Here is an 18513-nt window from a genome sequence, read left to right as displayed (position 1 = left end):
AACAGCTTTAAGGCAGTTCACATACAAAAATAATTTATTAATTGGCTGAAAAAAAGTATTTTTTTTCTTCATGAATAAAGACAACTTCAAATCAATTTATTGTGCTTTGTATTATAGACATTGACGAATGTGTATCGCTTGATGTTTGTTTTAATGGACTTTGTACAAATACTGAGGGATCTTACACATGTTCATCCTGCAATTCTGGATACAGAATATCAGAAGACAGAGACAGATGTGAAGGTAGGTATGACAGAGATTTGGTGTAGGAGTTCCATGCTTGAAATATGAAGTTTGTTTACACCGCCATTCCCCCAGGGCATCAACTCAGCAAACTGAATAATGTGCTGAAGAACAGATTGCTGGACTGCTGTGAGAAACTGCAAACCACTTTCTGCACTGTCAGTCATGATGGTAACAGTCTGATCCTATATGGCACCAAGCTGGGTTTGCTTAGCAGCAAGGAGAGATCTCATGACCTCACTCTGAGCTTCCATTGCATAGATGTTGTGTGGCTTCTGTCTGTGCTGCAATGGAAGCTAAGACAACCACTATCAGATGTTGCATCACAGCCGGACCCATAGTGTACTCATGGGTCAGGATTTTATGATTCCTCCCGCCTGGCAGGATATTACAGTCCCGGCAAACTGAATGGAGATTTAAATGACTCTCTGCATCCACCGGGGGGAAATATGCCGTGGCGGGGCCATAAAATCCTGGCCATGGAATTGGCCACCATTTCCACACTGAGACGGATGGGCTCCAACTTCTGCATGAAGCCCTATGTCAAGTTGGAGCCAAACTCCTCCATTCCCCTTGACAATGACAATAGGCTTTCTAGCAGACCTGCCTGTGCAACAAGTATTTCTATGTTAAAAGCAAAAAACTGCGGATTCTGGAAATCCAAAACAAAAATAAAAATACCTGGAAAAACTCAGCAGGTCTGGCAGCATCTGCAGAGAGGAACACAGTTAACATTTCGACTCTGTATGACTCTTCAACAGAACTAAGTAAAAATAGAAAAGAGGTGAAATATAAGCTGGTTTAAGGGGGGGTAGAGCTGGATAGAGGGCCAGTGATAGGTGGAGATAGCCAAAGGATGTCAGACAAAAGGACAAAGTGGTGTTGAAGGTGATGATGTTATCTAATGAATGTGCTAATTAAGGGTAGAAATCAGGACAAGCAAGGTACAGATAACCCTAGTGGGGGTGGGGTGGGGTGAAGGGAAGGGATTGAAATAGGCTAAAAGGTAGAGATAAAACAATGGATGGAACTATATTTAAAAATAATGGAAATAGGTGGGTAAAGAAAAATCATTATAAATTATTGGAAAAAAAGCAGGGGGGGTGGAAATCGGAAAGGGGGTGGGGATGGAGGAGAGAGTTCATGATCTAAAATTGTTGAACTCAATATTCAGTCTGGAAGGCTGTAAAGTGCCTAGTCAGAAGATGAGGTGCTGTTCCTCCAGTTTGTGTTGAGCTTCACTGGAACAATGCAGCAGGCCAAGGAGGGACATGTGGACATGAGAGCAGTGGAGTGTTGAAATGGCAAGCGAAAGGGTGATCTGGGTCATGCTTGCAGACAGACCAAAGGTGTTCTGCAAAGCGGTCACCCAGTCTGCGTTTGGTCTCTCCAATATAGAGGAAACCACATTGGGAGCAACGAATGCAGTAGACTAAATTGAGGGAAGTGCAAGTGAAATGCTGCTTCACTTGAAAGGAGTGTTTGGTCCCTTAGACGGTAAGGAGAGGGGAAGTAAAGGGGCAGGTGTTGCACCTTCTGCGGATTCATGGGAAGGTGCCGTGGGAGGGGGTTGAGGTGTAGGGGGTGATGGAGGAGTGGACCAGGGTGTCCCGGAGGGAACAATCCCTGCGGAATGTCGCCAGGGGGGTGTAGGGAAGATGTGTTTGGTGGTGGCATCATGCTGGAGTTGGCGGAAATGGCGGAAGATGATCCTTTGAATGCAGAGACTGGTGGGGTGATAAGTGAGGACACAAGAGGGGCCCTATCACGGTTCTGGGAGGGAGAGGAAGGTGTGAGGGCACGGGAGATGAGCCAGACATGGTTGAGGGCCCTGTCAACCACCGTGAGGGGAAAACCTCAGTTAAGGAAGAAGGAAGACATGTCAGAGAAACGTGGCATCATCAGAACAGATGCGACGGAGGTGAAGGAACTGAGAGACTCGGATGGAGGCCTTACAGGAAGCGGGGTGTGAGGAGCTGTAGTCGAGGTAGCTGTGGGAGTCGGTAGACTTGTAATGAATATCGGTGGACAGTCTATCACCAGAAATTGAGACAGAGAGGTCAAGGAAGGGAAGGGAAGTGTCAGAGATGCACCATATGAAAATGATGGAGGGGTGGAAATTGGAAGCAAAATTAATATATTTTTCCAGGTCCAGACGAGAGCATGAAGCAGCACCGAAGCAATCATCAATGTACCGGAAAAAGAGTTGTGGGAGGGGGCCGGAGTAGGACCGGAACAAGGAATGTTCCACATACCCCATAAAGAGACAGGCATAGCTGGGGCCCATGCGGGTACCCATAGCCACACCTTTTCTTTGGAGGAAGTGAGAGGAGTTTAAGGAGAAATTGTTCAGTGTGAGAACAAGTTCAGCCAGACGGAGGAGAGTAGTGGTGGATGGGGATTATTCGGGCCTCTATTTGAGGAAGAAGTGGAGAGCCATCAGACCATCCAGGTGGGGGATGGAGGTGTAGAGGGATTAGACGTCCATGGTGAAGAGGAGGCGGTTGGGGCCAGGGAATTGGAAATTGTTGATATGATGTAGGGTGTCAGAGGAATCACAGATGTAGGTGGGAAGGGACTGGACAAGGGGGAGAGAGAATGGAGTCAAGAGAGCAAGAAATGAGTTCCGTGGCGCAGGAACAGGCTGACACAATCGGTCTGCCGGGACAGTCCTGTTTGTGGATTTTGGGTAGGAGGTAGAAGCGGGCCGTCTGAGGTTGGGAGACTATCAGGTTGGAAGCTGTGGAAGGAAGATCTCCAGAGGAGATGAAGTCAGTAATAGTGCTGGAAACAATGGCTTGATGTTCAGTGGTGGGGTCATGGTCCAGGGGGAGGTAGGAGGAAGTGTCTGCGAGTTGACGCTCAGCCTCTGTGAGGTAGAGGCCAGTGTGCCAGACAACAACAGCACCACCCTTGTCAGCAGGTTTTATGACAATGTCAAGGCTGGACCTGAGAGAACAAAGTGCAGCAAGTTCAGAGAGAGACAGGTTAGAGTGGGTGAGAGGAGCAGAGAAATTGAGACGACTAGTGTCACGCCGACAGTCCTCAATGAAAAGATCAAGAGAAGGTAAGAATCTAGAGGGAGGGGTCCAGGTGGAGGGAGAATAATGGAGGCGGGTAAAAGGATCTGTTGAACGGGGAGAGGACTCCTGCCCAAAGAAGTGAGCACGGAGAGGAAGGCGGCGGAAAAAGAGTTCAGCATCGTGCCGAGCCCGAAATTCATTGAGATGACGGCCTAAGGGTATGAAACTAAATCCTTTGCAGAGCACTGAACGTTCAGCATTGGAGAGGGGAAAGTCAGGGTGTATGGTGAAGACACGTCCGGGGCTGGAATTGGAAGACAGGATGGGGACAGAGGGACAGGCAGGGGTGGAGGGTCCTGGATGGGTGTTGGTGTCGATGAGTTGTTGGAGCTTGCGTTCCTTTGAACCTGAAAGAAAGAGACAAAGTTTCTTGTTAAGGCGTCGGATGAGACGAAGAATAAAATGAAACTGGGGGCACACACAGCTTAGAAGTAGGGTGCGGCGGTGCTGCTGGAGAGAGAGGTCGAGTGTGTTCATATGGCGGCGCATGGCACTGAGTGTGGATCTCAGAATGCGACGAGAACAGCAGTCCGAGGAGCATTGTATGTCCCGGAGATACCTGTAATCCTGGGTGGGTTCGAAACATGAGGGATGGAACTTCATTTGAAATTCACGTGGGGTAAGTTGGAGACGGAGACAGTCACTGAGGAAGGAAATATGGCTGTGAAAGCGGGTTTTAGTAAACACCTTGTCAAACACCAGGAGAGAAATGGAAAGCAATGAAGATGAACAAGGCAAAAGAGAGACACGGAAATCCTGTCGGAGAGAAGAGCAATACTTCTTCAAGGTAGTCTTTCCTTGAAGAGAGGTGGCAGTCAACAAGGCAAAAGAGAGACACGGAAATCCTGTCGGAGAGAGGAGCAATATTTCTTGAAGAGAAGTGGCGGTCAACAGGCAGAGCCGTCATAACCTGTACCTGCTGCATGCCCTTAAAATGGAAACACCTGAATTTCTGGGCCTATAACCTCAAAGTTCTTTAAGGATAACAGATTTAAGGCAGATCATATACAAAAATAATTTATTAATTGGCTGAAAAAAGTATTTTTTTCTTAAATCTTGAATAAAGACAACTTCAACTCAATTTATTGTGCTTTGTATTATAGATATTGACGAATGTGTAACGCTTGATGTTTGTTTTAATGGACTTTGTACAAATACTGAGGGATCTTACACATGTTCATCCTGCAATTCTGGATACAGAATATCAGAAGACAGAGACAGATGTGAAGGTAGGTATGACAGAGATTTGGTGTAGGAGTTCCATGTTTGAAATATGAAGTTTGTTTACACCGCCATTCCCCCAGGGCATCAACTCAGCAAACTGAATAATGTGCTGAAGAACAGATTGCTGGACTACTGTGAGAACCTGCAAGCCCCTTTCTGCACTGGTATCTTCAGTCATGATGGTAACAGTCTGATCCTATATGGCACCAAGCTGGGTTTGCTTAGCAGCAAGGAGAGATCTCATGACCTCACTCTGAGCTTCCATTGCATAGATGTTGTGTGGCTTCTGTCTGTGCTGCAATGGAAGCTAAGACAACCACTATCAGATGTTGCATCACAGCCGGACCCATAGTGTACTCATGGGTCAGGATTTTATGGTTCCTCTCGCCTGGAGGGATATTACAGTCCCGGCAAACTGAATGGAGATTTAAATGACTCACTGCATCCACCGGGGGGAAATATGCCGTGGCGGGGCCATAAAATCCTGGCCATGGAATTGGCCACCATTTTCACACTGAGACGGATGGGCTCCAACTTCTACATGAAGCCCTATGTCAAGTTAGAGCCAAACTCCTCCATTCCCCTTGACAATTACAATAGGCTCTCTAGCAGACCTGCCTGTGCAACAAGTATTTCTATGTTAAAAGCAAAAAACTGCGGATTCTGGAAATCCAAAGCAAAAATAAAATTACCTGGAAAAACTCAGCAGGTCTGGCAGCATCTGTGGAGAGGAACACAGTTAACGTTTCGAGTCCGTATGACTCTTCAACAGAACTACATAAAAATAGAAAAGAGGTGAAATATAAGCTGGTTTAAGGTGGGGTGGTAGAGCTGGATAGAGGGCCAGTGATAGGTGGAGATAGCCAAAAGATGTCATAGACAAAAGGACAAAGAGATGTTGAAGGTGGTGATATTATCTAATGAATGTGCTAATTAAGGGTAGAAAGCAGAACAAGCAAGGTACAGATAGCCCTAGTGGGGGTGGGGTGGGGTGAAGGGAAGGGATCGAAATAGACTAAAAGGTAGAGATAAAACAATGGATGGAAATACATTTAAAACTGATGGAAATAGGTGGGAAAAGAAAAATCTATATAAATTATTGGAGAAAAAAAAGGGGGGGTAATCGGAAAGGGGGTGGGGATGGAGGAGAGAGTTCATGATCTAAAATTGTTGAACTCAATATTCAGTCTGGAAAGCTGTAAAGTGCCTAGTCAGAAGATGAGGTGCTGTTCCTCCAGTTTGTGTTGAGCTTCACTAGAACAACGCAGCAGGCCAAGGACGGACATGTGGGCATGAGAGCAGGGGGGAGAGCAGGGTGCAAACGACAGGGAGATCTGGGTCATGCTTGCGGACAGACCAAAGGTGTTCTGCAAAGCGGTCACAAAGTCTGCGTTTGGTCTCTCCAATGTAGAGGAAACCGCATTGGGAGCAACGAATGCAGTAGACTAAATTGAGGGAAGTGCAAGTGAAATGCTGCTTCTTTGAAAGGAGTGTTTGGGCCCTTGGACGGTTGCACCTTCTGCGGTTGTATGGGAAGGTGCCGTGGGAGGGGGTTGAGGTGTAGGGGGTGATGGCGGAGTGGACCTGGGTGTCCCGGAGGGAACGATCCCTGTGGAATGCCACCGGGGGGGGAGAAGGGAAGATGTGTTTGGTGGTGGCATCATGCTGGAGTTGGCGGAAATGGCGGAAGATGATCCTTTGAATGCGGAAACTGGTGGGGTGATAAGTGAGGACACAAGGGGGACCCTATCATGGTTCTGGGAGGGAGAGGAAGGTATGAGGGCGCAGGAGATGGGCCAGACACGCTTGTGGGCCCTGTCAACCACCGTGAGGGGAAAACCTCGGTTAAGGAAGAAGGAAGACATGTCTGAGGAACTGTTTTTGAACGTGGCATCATCAGAACAGATGCGACGGAGGCGAAGGAACTGAGAAAATCGGATGGAGGCCTTACAGGAAGCGGGGTGTGAGGAGCTGTAGTCGAGGTAGCTGTGGGAGTGGGTCTGCTTGTAATGAATATCGGTGGACAGTCTATCACCAGAAATTGAGACAGAGAGGTCAAGGAAGGGAAGGGAAGTGTCAGAGATGGACCATGTGAAAATGATGGAGGGGCGGAAATTGGAAGCAAAATTAATATATTTTTCCAGGTCCAGACGAGAGCATGAAGCAGCACCGAAGCAATCATCAATGTACCGGAGAAAGAGTTGTGGGAGGGGGCCGGAGTAGGACCGGAACAAGGAATGTTCAACATACCCCATAAAGAGACAGGCATAGCTGGGGCCCATGCGGGTACCCATAGCCACACCTTTTCTTTGGAGGAAGTGAGAGGAGTTTAAGGAGAAATTGTTCAGTGTGAGAACAAGTTCAGCCAGACGGAGGAGAGTAGTGGTGGATGGGGATTGTTCGGGGCTCTGTTCGAGGAAGAAGTGGAGCGCCATCAGACCATCCCGCTGGGGGATAGAGGTGTAGAGGGATTGGACGTCCATGGTGAAGAGGAGGCGGTTGGGGCCAGGGAATTGGAAATTGTTGATATGATGTAGGGTGTCAGAGGAATCACGGATGTAGGTGGGAACGGACTGGACAAGGGGAGAGAGAATGGAGTCAAGATAGCAAGAAATGAGTTCCGTGAGGCAGGAACAGGCTGACATGATCGGTCTGCCGGGACAGGTCTGTTTGTGGATTTTGGGTAGGAGGTAGAAGCGGGCCGTCTGAGGTTGGGAGACTATCAGGTTGGAAGCTGTGGAAGGAAGATCTCCAGAGGAGATGAGGTCAGTAACAGTCCTGGAAACAATGGCTTGATGTTCAGTGGTGAGGTCATTATCTGGGGGAGGTAGGAGGAAGTGTCTGCGAGTTGACGCTCAGCCTCTGTAAGGTAGAGGCCAGTGCGCCAGACAACAACAGCACCACCCTTGTCAACAGGTTTGATGACAATGTCAAGGTTGGACCTTAGAGAACAGAGTGCAGCAAGTTCAGAGAGAGACAGGTTAGAGTGGGTGAGAGGAGCAGAGAAATTGAGACGACTAATGTCACGCCGACAGTCCTCAATGAAAAGATCAAGAGAAGGTAAGACTCCAGAGGGAGGGGTCCAGGTGGAGGGAGAATATTGGAGGCGGGTAAAAGAGTCCGTTGAACGGGGAGAGGACTCCTGCCCAAAAAAGTGAGCACGGAGAGGAAGGCGGCGGAAAATGAGTTCAGCATCGTGCCGAGCCCGAAATTCATTGAGATGAGGGCCTAAGGGTATGAAACTAAATCCTTTGCTGAGCACTGAACGTTGAGCACCGGAGAGGGGAAGGTCAGGGTGTATGGCGAATACACGTCCGGGGCTCGGATTGGAAGACAGGATGGGGACAGAGGGACAGGCAGGGGTGGAGGGACCTGGATGGATGTTGGTGTCGATGAGTTGTTGGAGCTTGCGTTCCTTTGAACCTGAAAGAAAGAGACAAAGTTTCTTCTTGAGGCGTCGGATGAGACGAAGAATAAAATGAAACTGGGGGCGTGCGCAGCTTAGAAATAGGGTGCGACGGTGCTGCTGGAGAGAGAGGTCGAGTGTGTTCATATGGCGGCGCATGGCACTGAGTGTGGATCTCAGAATGCGACGAGAACAGCAGTCCGAGGAGCGTTGTATGTCCCGGAGATACCTGTAATCCTGGGTGGGTTCGAAACATGAGGGATGGAACTTCATGTGAAATTCACGTGGGGTAAGTTGGAGACGGAGACAGTCACTGAGGAAGGAAATATGGCTGTGAAAGCGGGTTTTAGTAAACACCTCGTCAAACACCAGGAGAGAAATGGAAAGCAATGAAGATGAACAAGGCAAAAGAGAGACAGGGAAATCCTGTCGGAGAGAAGAGCAATACTTCTTCAAGGTAGTCTTTCCTTGAAGAGAAGTGGCAGTCAACAAGGCAAAAGAGAGACACGGAAATCCTGTCGGAGAGAGGAGCAATATTTCTTGAAGAGAAGTGGCGGTCAACAGGCAGAGCCGTCATAACCTGTACCTGCTGCATGCCCTTAAAATGGAAACACCTGAATTTCTGGGCCTATAACCTCAAAGTTCTTTAAGGATAACAGATTTAAGGCAGATCATATACAAAAATAATTTATTAATTGGCTGAAAAAAGTATTTTTTTCTTAAATCTTGAATAAAGACAACTTCAACTCAATTTATTGTGCTTTGTATTATAGATATTGACGAATGTGTATCGCTTGATGTTTGTTTTAATGGACTTTGTACAAATACTGAGGGATCTTACACATGTTCATCCTGCAATTCTGGATACAGAATATCAGAAGACAGAGACAGATGTGAAGGTAGGTATGACAGAGATTTGGTGTAGGAGTTCCATGTTTGAAATATGAAGTTTGTTTACACCGCCATTCCCCCAGGGCATCAACTCAGCAAACTGAATAATGTGCTGAAGAACAGATTGCTGGACTACTGTGAGAACCTGCAAGCCCCTTTCTGCACTGGTATCTTCAGTCATGATGGTAACAGTCTGATCCTATATGGCACCAAGCTGGGTTTGCTTAGCAGCAAGGAGAGATCTCATGACCTCACTCTGAGCTTCCATTGCATAGATGTTGTGTGGCTTCTGTCTGTGCTGCAATGGAAGCTAAGACAACCACTATCAGATGTTGCATCACAGCCGGACCCATAGTGTACTCATGGGTCAGGATTTTATGGTTCCTCTCGCCTGGAGGGATATTACAGTCCCGGCAAACTGAATGGAGATTTAAATGACTCACTGCATCCACCGGGGGGAAATATGCCGTGGCGGGGCCATAAAATCCTGGCCATGGAATTGGCCACCATTTTCACACTGAGACGGATGGGCTCCAACTTCTACATGAAGCCCTATGTCAAGTTAGAGCCAAACTCCTCCATTCCCCTTGACAATTACAATAGGCTCTCTAGCAGACCTGCCTGTGCAACAAGTATTTCTATGTTAAAAGCAAAAAACTGCGGATTCTGGAAATCCAAAGCAAAAATAAAATTACCTGGAAAAACTCAGCAGGTCTGGCAGCATCTGTGGAGAGGAACACAGTTAACGTTTCGAGTCCGTATGACTCTTCAACAGAACTACATAAAAATAGAAAAGAGGTGAAATATAAGCTGGTTTAAGGTGGGGTGGTAGAGCTGGATAGAGGGCCAGTGATAGGTGGAGATAGCCAAAAGATGTCATAGACAAAAGGACAAAGAGATGTTGAAGGTGGTGATATTATCTAATGAATGTGCTAATTAAGGGTAGAAAGCAGAACAAGCAAGGTACAGATAGCCCTAGTGGGGGTGGGGTGGGGTGAAGGGAAGGGATCGAAATAGACTAAAAGGTAGAGATAAAACAATGGATGGAAATACATTTAAAACTGATGGAAATAGGTGGGAAAAGAAAAATCTATATAAATTATTGGAGAAAAAAAAGGGGGGGTAATCGGAAAGGGGGTGGGGATGGAGGAGAGAGTTCATGATCTAAAATTGTTGAACTCAATATTCAGTCTGGAAAGCTGTAAAGTGCCTAGTCAGAAGATGAGGTGCTGTTCCTCCAGTTTGTGTTGAGCTTCACTAGAACAACGCAGCAGGCCAAGGACGGACATGTGGGCATGAGAGCAGGGGGGAGAGCAGGGTGCAAACGACAGGGAGATCTGGGTCATGCTTGCGGACAGACCAAAGGTGTTCTGCAAAGCGGTCACAAAGTCTGCGTTTGGTCTCTCCAATGTAGAGGAAACCGCATTGGGAGCAACGAATGCAGTAGACTAAATTGAGGGAAGTGCAAGTGAAATGCTGCTTCTTTGAAAGGAGTGTTTGGGCCCTTGGACGGTTGCACCTTCTGCGGTTGTATGGGAAGGTGCCGTGGGAGGGGGTTGAGGTGTAGGGGGTGATGGCGGAGTGGACCTGGGTGTCCCGGAGGGAACGATCCCTGTGGAATGCCACCGGGGGGGGAGAAGGGAAGATGTGTTTGGTGGTGGCATCATGCTGGAGTTGGCGGAAATGGCGGAAGATGATCCTTTGAATGCGGAAACTGGTGGGGTGATAAGTGAGGACACAAGGGGGACCCTATCATGGTTCTGGGAGGGAGAGGAAGGTATGAGGGCGCAGGAGATGGGCCAGACACGCTTGTGGGCCCTGTCAACCACCGTGAGGGGAAAACCTCGGTTAAGGAAGAAGGAAGACATGTCTGAGGAACTGTTTTTGAACGTGGCATCATCAGAACAGATGCGACGGAGGCGAAGGAACTGAGAAAATCGGATGGAGGCCTTACAGGAAGCGGGGTGTGAAGAGCTGTAGTCGAGGTAGCTGTGGGAGTGGGTCTGCTTGTAATGAATATCGGTGGACAGTCTATCACCAGAAATTGAGACAGAGAGGTCAAGGAAGGGAAGGGAAGTGTCAGAGATGGACCATGTGAAAATGATGGAGGGGCGGAAATTGGAAGCAAAATTAATATATTTTTCCAGGTCCAGACGAGAGCATGAAGCAGCACCGAAGCAATCATCAATGTACCGGAGAAAGAGTTGTGGGAGGGGGCCGGAGTAGGACCGGAACAAGGAATGTTCCACATACCCCATAAAGAGACAGGCATAGCTGGGGCCCATGCGGGTACCCATAGCCACACCTTTTCTTTGGAGGAAGTGAGAGGAGTTTAAGGAGAAATTGTTCAGTGTGAGAACAAGTTCAGCCAGACGGAGGAGAGTAGTGGTGGATGGGGATTGTTCGGGGCTCTGTTCGAGGAAGAAGTGGAGAGCCATCAGACCATCCCGCTGGGGGATAGAGGTGTAGAGGGATTAGACGTCCATGGTGAAGAGGAGGCGGTTGGGGCCAGTGAACTGGAAATTGTTGATATGATGTAGGGTGTCAGAGGAATCACGGATGTAGGTGGGAACGGACTGGACAAGGGGAGAGAGAATGGAGTCAAGATAGCAAGAAATGAGTTCCGTGAGGCAGGAACAGGCTGACATGATCGGTCTGCCGGGACAGGTCTGTTTGTGGATTTTGGGTAGGAGGTAGAAGCGGGCCGTCTGAGGTTGGGAGACTATCAGGTTGGAAGCTGTGGAAGGAAGATCTCCAGAGGAGATGAGGTCAGTAACAGTCCTGGAAACAATGGCTTGATGTTCAGTGGTGAGGTCATTATCTGGGGGAGGTAGGAGGAAGTGTCTGCGAGTTGACGCTCAGCCTCTGTAAGGTAGAGGCCAGTGCGCCAGACAACAACAGCACCACCCTTGTCAACAGGTTTGATGACAATGTCAAGGTTGGACCTTAGAGAACAGAGTGCAGCAAGTTCAGAGAGAGACAGGTTAGAGTGGGTGAGAGGAGCAGAGAAATTGAGACGACTAATGTCACGCCGACAGTCCTCAATGAAAAGATCAAGCGAAGGTAAGAATCCAGAGGGAGGGGTCCAGGTGGAGGGAGAATATTGGAGGCGGGTAAAAGAGTCCGTTGAACGGGGAGAGGACTCCTGCCCAAAAAAGTGAGCACGGAGAGGAAGGCGGCGGAAAATGAGTTCAGCATCGTGCCGAGCCCGAAATTCATTGAGATGAGGGCCTAAGGGTATGAAACTAAATCCTTTGCTGAGCACTGAACGTTGAGCACCGGAGAGGGGAAGGTCAGGGTGTATGGCGAATACACGTCCGGGGCTCGGATTGGAAGACAGGATGGGGACAAAGGGACAGGCAGGGGTGGAGGGACCTGGATGGATGTTGGTGTCGATGAGTTGTTGGAGCTTGCGTTCCTTTGAACCTGAAAGAAAGAGACAAAGTTTCTTCTTGAGGCGTCGGATGAGACGAAGAATAAAATGAAACTGGGGGCGTGCGCAGCTTAGAAATAGGGTGCGACGGTGCTGCTGGAGAGAGAGGTCGAGTGTGTTCATATGGCGGCGCATGGCACTGAGTGTGGATCTCAGAATGCGACGAGAACAGCAGTCCGAGGAGCGTTGTATGTCCCGGAGATACCTGTAATCCTGGGTGGGTTCGAAACATGAGGGATGGAACTTCATGTGAAATTCACGTGGGGTAAGTTGGAGACGGAGACAGTCACTGAGGAAGGAAATATGGCTGTGAAAGCGGGTTTTAGTAAACACCTCGTCAAACACCAGGAGAGAAATGGAAAGCAATGAAGATGAACAAGGCAAAAGAGAGACAGGGAAATCCTGTCGGAGAGAAGAGCAATACTTCTTCAAGGTAGTCTTTCCTTGAAGAGAAGTGGCAGTCAACAAGGCAAAAGAGAGACACGGAAATCCTGTCGGAGAGAGGAGCAATATTTCTTGAAGAGAAGTGGCGGTCAACAGGCAGAGCCGTCATAACCTGTACCTGCTGCATGCCCTTAAAATGGAAACACCTGAATTTCTGGGCCTATAACCTCAAAGTTCTTTAAGGATAACAGATTTAAGGCAGATCATATACAAAAATAATTTATTAATTGGCTGAAAAAAGTATTTTTTTCTTAAATCTTGAATAAAGACAACTTCAACTCAATTTATTGTGCTTTGTATTATAGATATTGACGAATGTGTATCGCTTGATGTTTGTTTTAATGGACTTTGTACAAATACTGAGGGATCTTACACATGTTCATCCTGCAATTCTGGATACAGAATATCAGAAGACAGAGACAGATGTGAAGGTAGGTATGACAGAGATTTGGTGTAGGAGTTCCATGTTTGAAATATGAAGTTTGTTTGCACCGCCATTCCCCCAGGGCATCAACTCAGCAAACTGAATAATGTGCTGAAGAACAGATTGCTGGACTACTGTGAGAACCTGCAAGCCCCTTTCTGCACTGGTATCTTCAGTCATGATGGTAACAGTCTGATCCTATATGGCACCAAGCTGGGTTTGCTTAGCAGCAAGGAGAGATCTCATGACCTCACTCTGAACTTCCATTGCATAGATGTTGTGTGGCTTCTGTCTGTGCTGCAATGGAAGCTAAGACAACCACTATCAGATGTTGCATCACAGCCGGACCCATAGTGTACTCATGGGTCAGGATTTTATGGTTCCTCTCGCCTGGAGGGATATTACAGTCCCGGCAAACTGAATGGAGATTTAAATGACTCACTGCATCCACCGGGGGGAAATATGCCGTGGCGGGGCCATAAAATCCTGGCCATGGAATTGGCCACCATTTTCACACTGAGACGGATGGGCTCCAACTTCTACATGAAGCCCTATGTCAAGTTAGAGCCAAACTCCTCCATTCCCCTTGCCAATGACAATAGGCTTTCTCGCAGACCTGCCTGTGCAACAAGTATTTCTATGTTAAAAGCAAAAAACTGCGGATGCTGGAAATCCAAAACAAAAATAAAAATACCTGGAAAAACTCAGCAGGTCTGGCAGCATCTGAGGAGAGGAACACAGTTATCGTTTCGAGTCCGTATGACTCTTCAACAGAACTACATAAAAATAGAAAAGAGATGAAATATAAGCTGGTTTAAGGTAGTGGGGTAGAGCTGGATAGAGGGCCAGTGATAGGTGGAGATAGCCAAAAGATGTCATAGACAAAAGGACAGAGAGATGTTGAAGGTGCTGATATTATCTAATGAATGTGCTAATTAAGGGTAGAAAGCAGGACAAGCAAGGTACAGATAGTCCTAGTGGGGTTGGGGTTGGGTGAAGAGAAGGAATTGAAATAGGCTAAAAGGTAAAGATAAAACAATGGATGGAAATACATTTAAAACTAATGGAAATAGGTGGGAAAAGAAAAATCTATATAAATTATTGGAAAAAAAGGGGGGGGGAATCAGAAAGGGGGTGGGGATGGAGGAGAGAGTTCATGATCTAAAATTGTTGAACTCAATATTCAATCTGGAAGACTGTAAAGTTCCTAGTCAGAAGATGAGGTGCTGTTCCTCCAGTTTGCGTTGAGCTTCACTGGAACAATGCAGCAGGCCAAGGACGGACATGTGTGCATGGGAGCAGGGGGGAATATTGAAATGGCAAGCGACAGGGAGGTCTGGGTCATGCTTGCAGACAGACCGAAGGTGTTCTGCAAAGCGGTCACCCAGTCTGCGTTTGGTCTCTCCAATGTAGAGTAAACCGCATTGGGAGCAATGAATGCAGTAGACTAAATTGAGGGAAGTGCAAGTGAAATGCTGCTTCATTGAAAGGAGTGTTTGGGCCCTTGGACGGTGAGGAGAGGGGAAGTAAAGGGGCAGGTGTTGCACCTTCTGCGGTTGCATGGGAAGGTGGCGTGGGAGGGGGTTGATGTGTAGGGGGTGATGGAGGAGTGGACCAGGGTGTCCCGGAGGGAACGATCCCTGCGCAATGCCGCGGGGGGGAGAAGGGAAGATGTGTTTGGTGATGGCATCATGCTGGAGTTGGCGGAAATGGCGGAAGATGATCCTTTGAATGCGGAGACTGATTGGTTGATAAGTGAAGACAAGGGATACCCTATCATGGTTCTGGGAGGGAGAGGAAGGTGTTAGGGCGCGGGAGATCGGCCGGACACGTTTGAGGGCCCTGTCAACCACCGTCAGTGGAAAACCTCGGTTAAGGAAGAAGGAAGACATGTCAGAGGAACTGTTTTTGAAAGTGGCATCATCAGAACAGATGCGACAGAGGTGAAGGAACTGAGAGAATGGGATGGAGTCCTTACAGGAAGCGGGGTGTGAGGAGTTGTAGTCGAGGTAGTTGTGGGAGTCGGTAGCTTGTAATGAATATTGGTGGACAGTCTATCAGCAGAAATTGAGACAGAGAGGTCAAGGAAGGGAAGGGAAGTGTCAGAGATGCACCATATGAAACTGATGGAGGGGTGGAAATTGGAAGCAAAATTAATAAATTTTTCCAGGTCCAGACGTGAGCATGAAGCAGCACCGAAACAATCATCAATGTACCGGAGAAAGAGTCGTGGGAGGGGGCCGGAGTAGGACCGGAACAAAGAATGTTCCACATACCCCATAAAGAGACAGACATAGCTGGGGCCCATGCAGGTACACATAGCCACACCTTTTATTTGAAGGAAGTGAGAGGAGTTTAAGAAGAAATTGTTCAGTGTGGGAATAAGTTCAGCCAGACGGAGGAGAGTAGTGGTGGATGGGGATTATTCGGGCCTCTGTTTGAGGAAGAAGCCATCAGACCATCCAGGTGGGTGATGGAGGTGTAGAGGGATTAGACGTCCATGGTGAAGAGGAGGCGGTTGGGGCCATGGAATTGGAAATTGTTGATATGATGTAGGGTGTCAGAGGAATCACGGATGTAGGTGGGAAGGGACTGGACAAGGGGAGAGAGAATGGAGTCAAGATAGCAAGAAATGCGTTCCGTGGGGCAGGAACAGGCTGGCACGATCGGTCTGCCGGGACAGTCCTGTTTGTGGATTTTGGGTAGGAGGTAGAAGCGGGCCGTCTGAGGTTGGGAGACTATCAGGTTGGAAGCTGTGGAAGGAAGATCTCCAGAGGAGATGAGGTCAGTAACAGTGCTGGAAACAATGGCTTGATGTTCAGTGGTGGGGTCATGGTCCAGGGGGAGGCAGGAGGAAGTGTCTGCGAGTTGACGCTCAACCTCTGCAAGGTAGAGGTCAGTGCGTCAGACAACAACAGCACCACCCTTGTCAGCAGGTTTGATGACAATGTCAAGGTTGGACCTGAGAGAACAGAGTGCAGCAAGTTCAGAGAGAGACAGGTTAGAGTGGGTGAGAGGAGCAGAGAAATTGGGACGACTAATGACACGCCGACAGTTCTCAATGAAAAGATCAAGAGAAGGTAAGAATCCAGAGGGGGGTCCAGGTGGAGGCAGAATATTGGAGGCGGGTAAAAAGATCCGTTGAACGGGGAGAGGACTCCTGCCCAAAGAAGTGAGCACGGAGATGAATGCGGCGGAAGAAGAGTTCAGCATTGTGCCGAGCCCGAAATTCATTGAGATGAGGGCGTAAAGGTATGAAACTAAACCCTTTGCTGAGCACTGAACGTTCAGCATCGGAGAGGTGAAGGTCAGGGGGTATGGCGAATACACGGCCGGGGCTGGGATTGGAAGACGGGATGGGGACAGAGGGACAGGCTGGGGTGGTGGGTCCTGGATGAGTGTTGGTGTCGATGAGTTGTTGGAGCTTGCGTTCCCTTGCACCTGAAAGAGACAAAGTTTCTTGTTGAGGCGTCGGATGAGATGAAGAGTAAATGAGACTGGGGGCACTCGCAGCTTAGAAATAGAGTGCGGCGGTGCTGCTGGAGAGAGTGGTGGAGTGTGTTCATATGGCGGTGCATGGCACTGAGTGTGGATCTCAGAATGCGACGAGAACAGCAGCCCAAGGAGCGTTGATGTCCCGGAGATACCTGTAATCCTGGGTGGGTTCGAAACATGAGGGTTGGAACTTCAGTTGAAATCCACGTGGGGTAGGTTGGAGATGGAGACAGTCACTGAGGAAGGAAATATGGCTGTGAAAGTGGGTTTTAGTAAACCCCTTGTCAAACACCAGTAGAGAAATGGAAAGCAATGAAGGTGAACAAGGCAAAAGCGAGACACGGAAATCCTGTCGGAGAGAAGGGCAATACTTCCTCAAGGTAGTCTTTCCTTGAAGAGCGGAAATCCTGTCAGAGAGAAGAGCAATACTTCTTCAAGGTTGGCATTCCTTGAAGAGGAGTGGCAGTCAACAGGCAGAGCCGTCATAACCTGCACCTGCTGCATGCCCTTAAAATGGAAACACCTGAATTTCTGGGCCTTTCACCTCAAAGTTCTTTAAGGATAACAGATTTAAGGCAGATCATATACAAAAATAATTTATTAATTGGCTGAAAAAAGTATTTTTTTCTTAAATCTTGAATAAAGACAACTTCAACTCAATTTATTGTGCTTTGTATTATAGATATTGACGAATGTGTATCGCTTGATGTTTGTTTTAATGGACTTTGTACAAATACTGAGGGATCTTACACATGTTCATCCTGCAATTCTGGATACAGAATATCAGAAGACAGAGACAGATGTGAAGGTAGGTATGACAGAGATTTGGTGTAGGGGTTCCATGTTTGAAATATGAAGTTTGTTTAAAATATGAAACTCTGCCACTCAACCTCTCTCTCCAGCAGCACCGTCGCACTCTATTTCTAAGCTGCGAGTGCCCCCAGTCTCATTTTACTCTTCATCTCATCCGACGCCTCAACAAGAAACTTTGTCTCTTTCAGGTGCAAGGGAACGCAAGCTCCAACAACTCATCGACACCAACACTCATCCAGGACCCACCACCCTAGCCTGTCCCTCTGTCCCCATCCCGTCTTCCAATCCCAGCCCCGGACATGTATTCGCCATACACCCTGACCTTCTCCTCTCCGATGCTGAACGTTCAGTGCTCAGCAAAGGCTTTAGTTTCATACCTTTACGCCCTCATCTCAATTAATTTCGGGCTCGGCATGATGCTGAACTCTTCTTCCGCCGCCATCGTCTCCATGCTCACTTCTTTGGGCAGGAGTCCTCTCCCTCTTCAACGGATCCTTTTACCAGCCTCCAATATTCTCCCTCCATCTGCACCCCTCCCTCTGGATTCTTACCTTCTCTTGATCTTTTCATTGAGAACTGTCGGCGTGACATTAGTCGTCCCAATTTCTCTGCTCCTCTCACCCACTCTAACCTGTCTCTCTCTGAACTTGCTGCACTCTGTTCTCTCAGGTCCAACCCTGACATTGTCATCAAACCTGCTGACAAGGGTGGTGCTGTTGTTGTCTGACGCACTGACCTCTACCTCGCAGAGGTTGAGCGTCAACTCGCAGACACTTCCTCCTACCTCCCCCTGGACCATGACCCCACCACTGAACATCAAGCCATTGTTTCCAGGACTGTTACTGACCTCATCTCCTCTGGAGATCTTCCTTCCACAGCTTCCAACCTGATAGTCTCCCAACCTCAGACGGCCCGCTTCTACCTCCTACCCAAAATCCACAAACAGGACTGTCCCGGCAGACCGATCGTGTCAGCCTGTTCCTGCCCCACGGAACTCATTTCTTGCTATCTTGACTCCATTCTCTCTCCCCTTGTCCAGTCCGTTCCCACCTACATC

At 48.2% G+C, this 18513-nt stretch overlaps 1 protein-coding gene across 1 annotated transcript in view; it reads left to right on the top strand.

The window, feature by feature from the left end:
- LOC144692949 (latent-transforming growth factor beta-binding protein 2-like) overlaps positions 1–18513 on the top strand; it is a 662780-nt gene that overhangs the window by 500361 nt on the left and 143906 nt on the right. Inside the window, exons 22-26 of the mRNA XM_078562124.1 lie at positions 118–243; positions 4430–4555; positions 8730–8855; positions 13030–13155; positions 17326–17451. Of these exons, the coding sequence (XP_078418250.1) occupies positions 118–243; positions 4430–4555; positions 8730–8855; positions 13030–13155; positions 17326–17451 (630 nt within the window). The remainder of the gene's footprint in view (positions 1–117; positions 244–4429; positions 4556–8729; positions 8856–13029; positions 13156–17325; positions 17452–18513) is intronic.

The sequence above is a fragment of the Cetorhinus maximus genome, chromosome 18 (genome assembly GCF_964194155.1).
Source record: "Cetorhinus maximus chromosome 18, sCetMax3.hap1.1, whole genome shotgun sequence".
NCBI lineage: Eukaryota > Metazoa > Chordata > Chondrichthyes > Lamniformes > Cetorhinidae > Cetorhinus > Cetorhinus maximus.
This window is presented reverse-complemented; position numbering and strand designations above follow the sequence as displayed.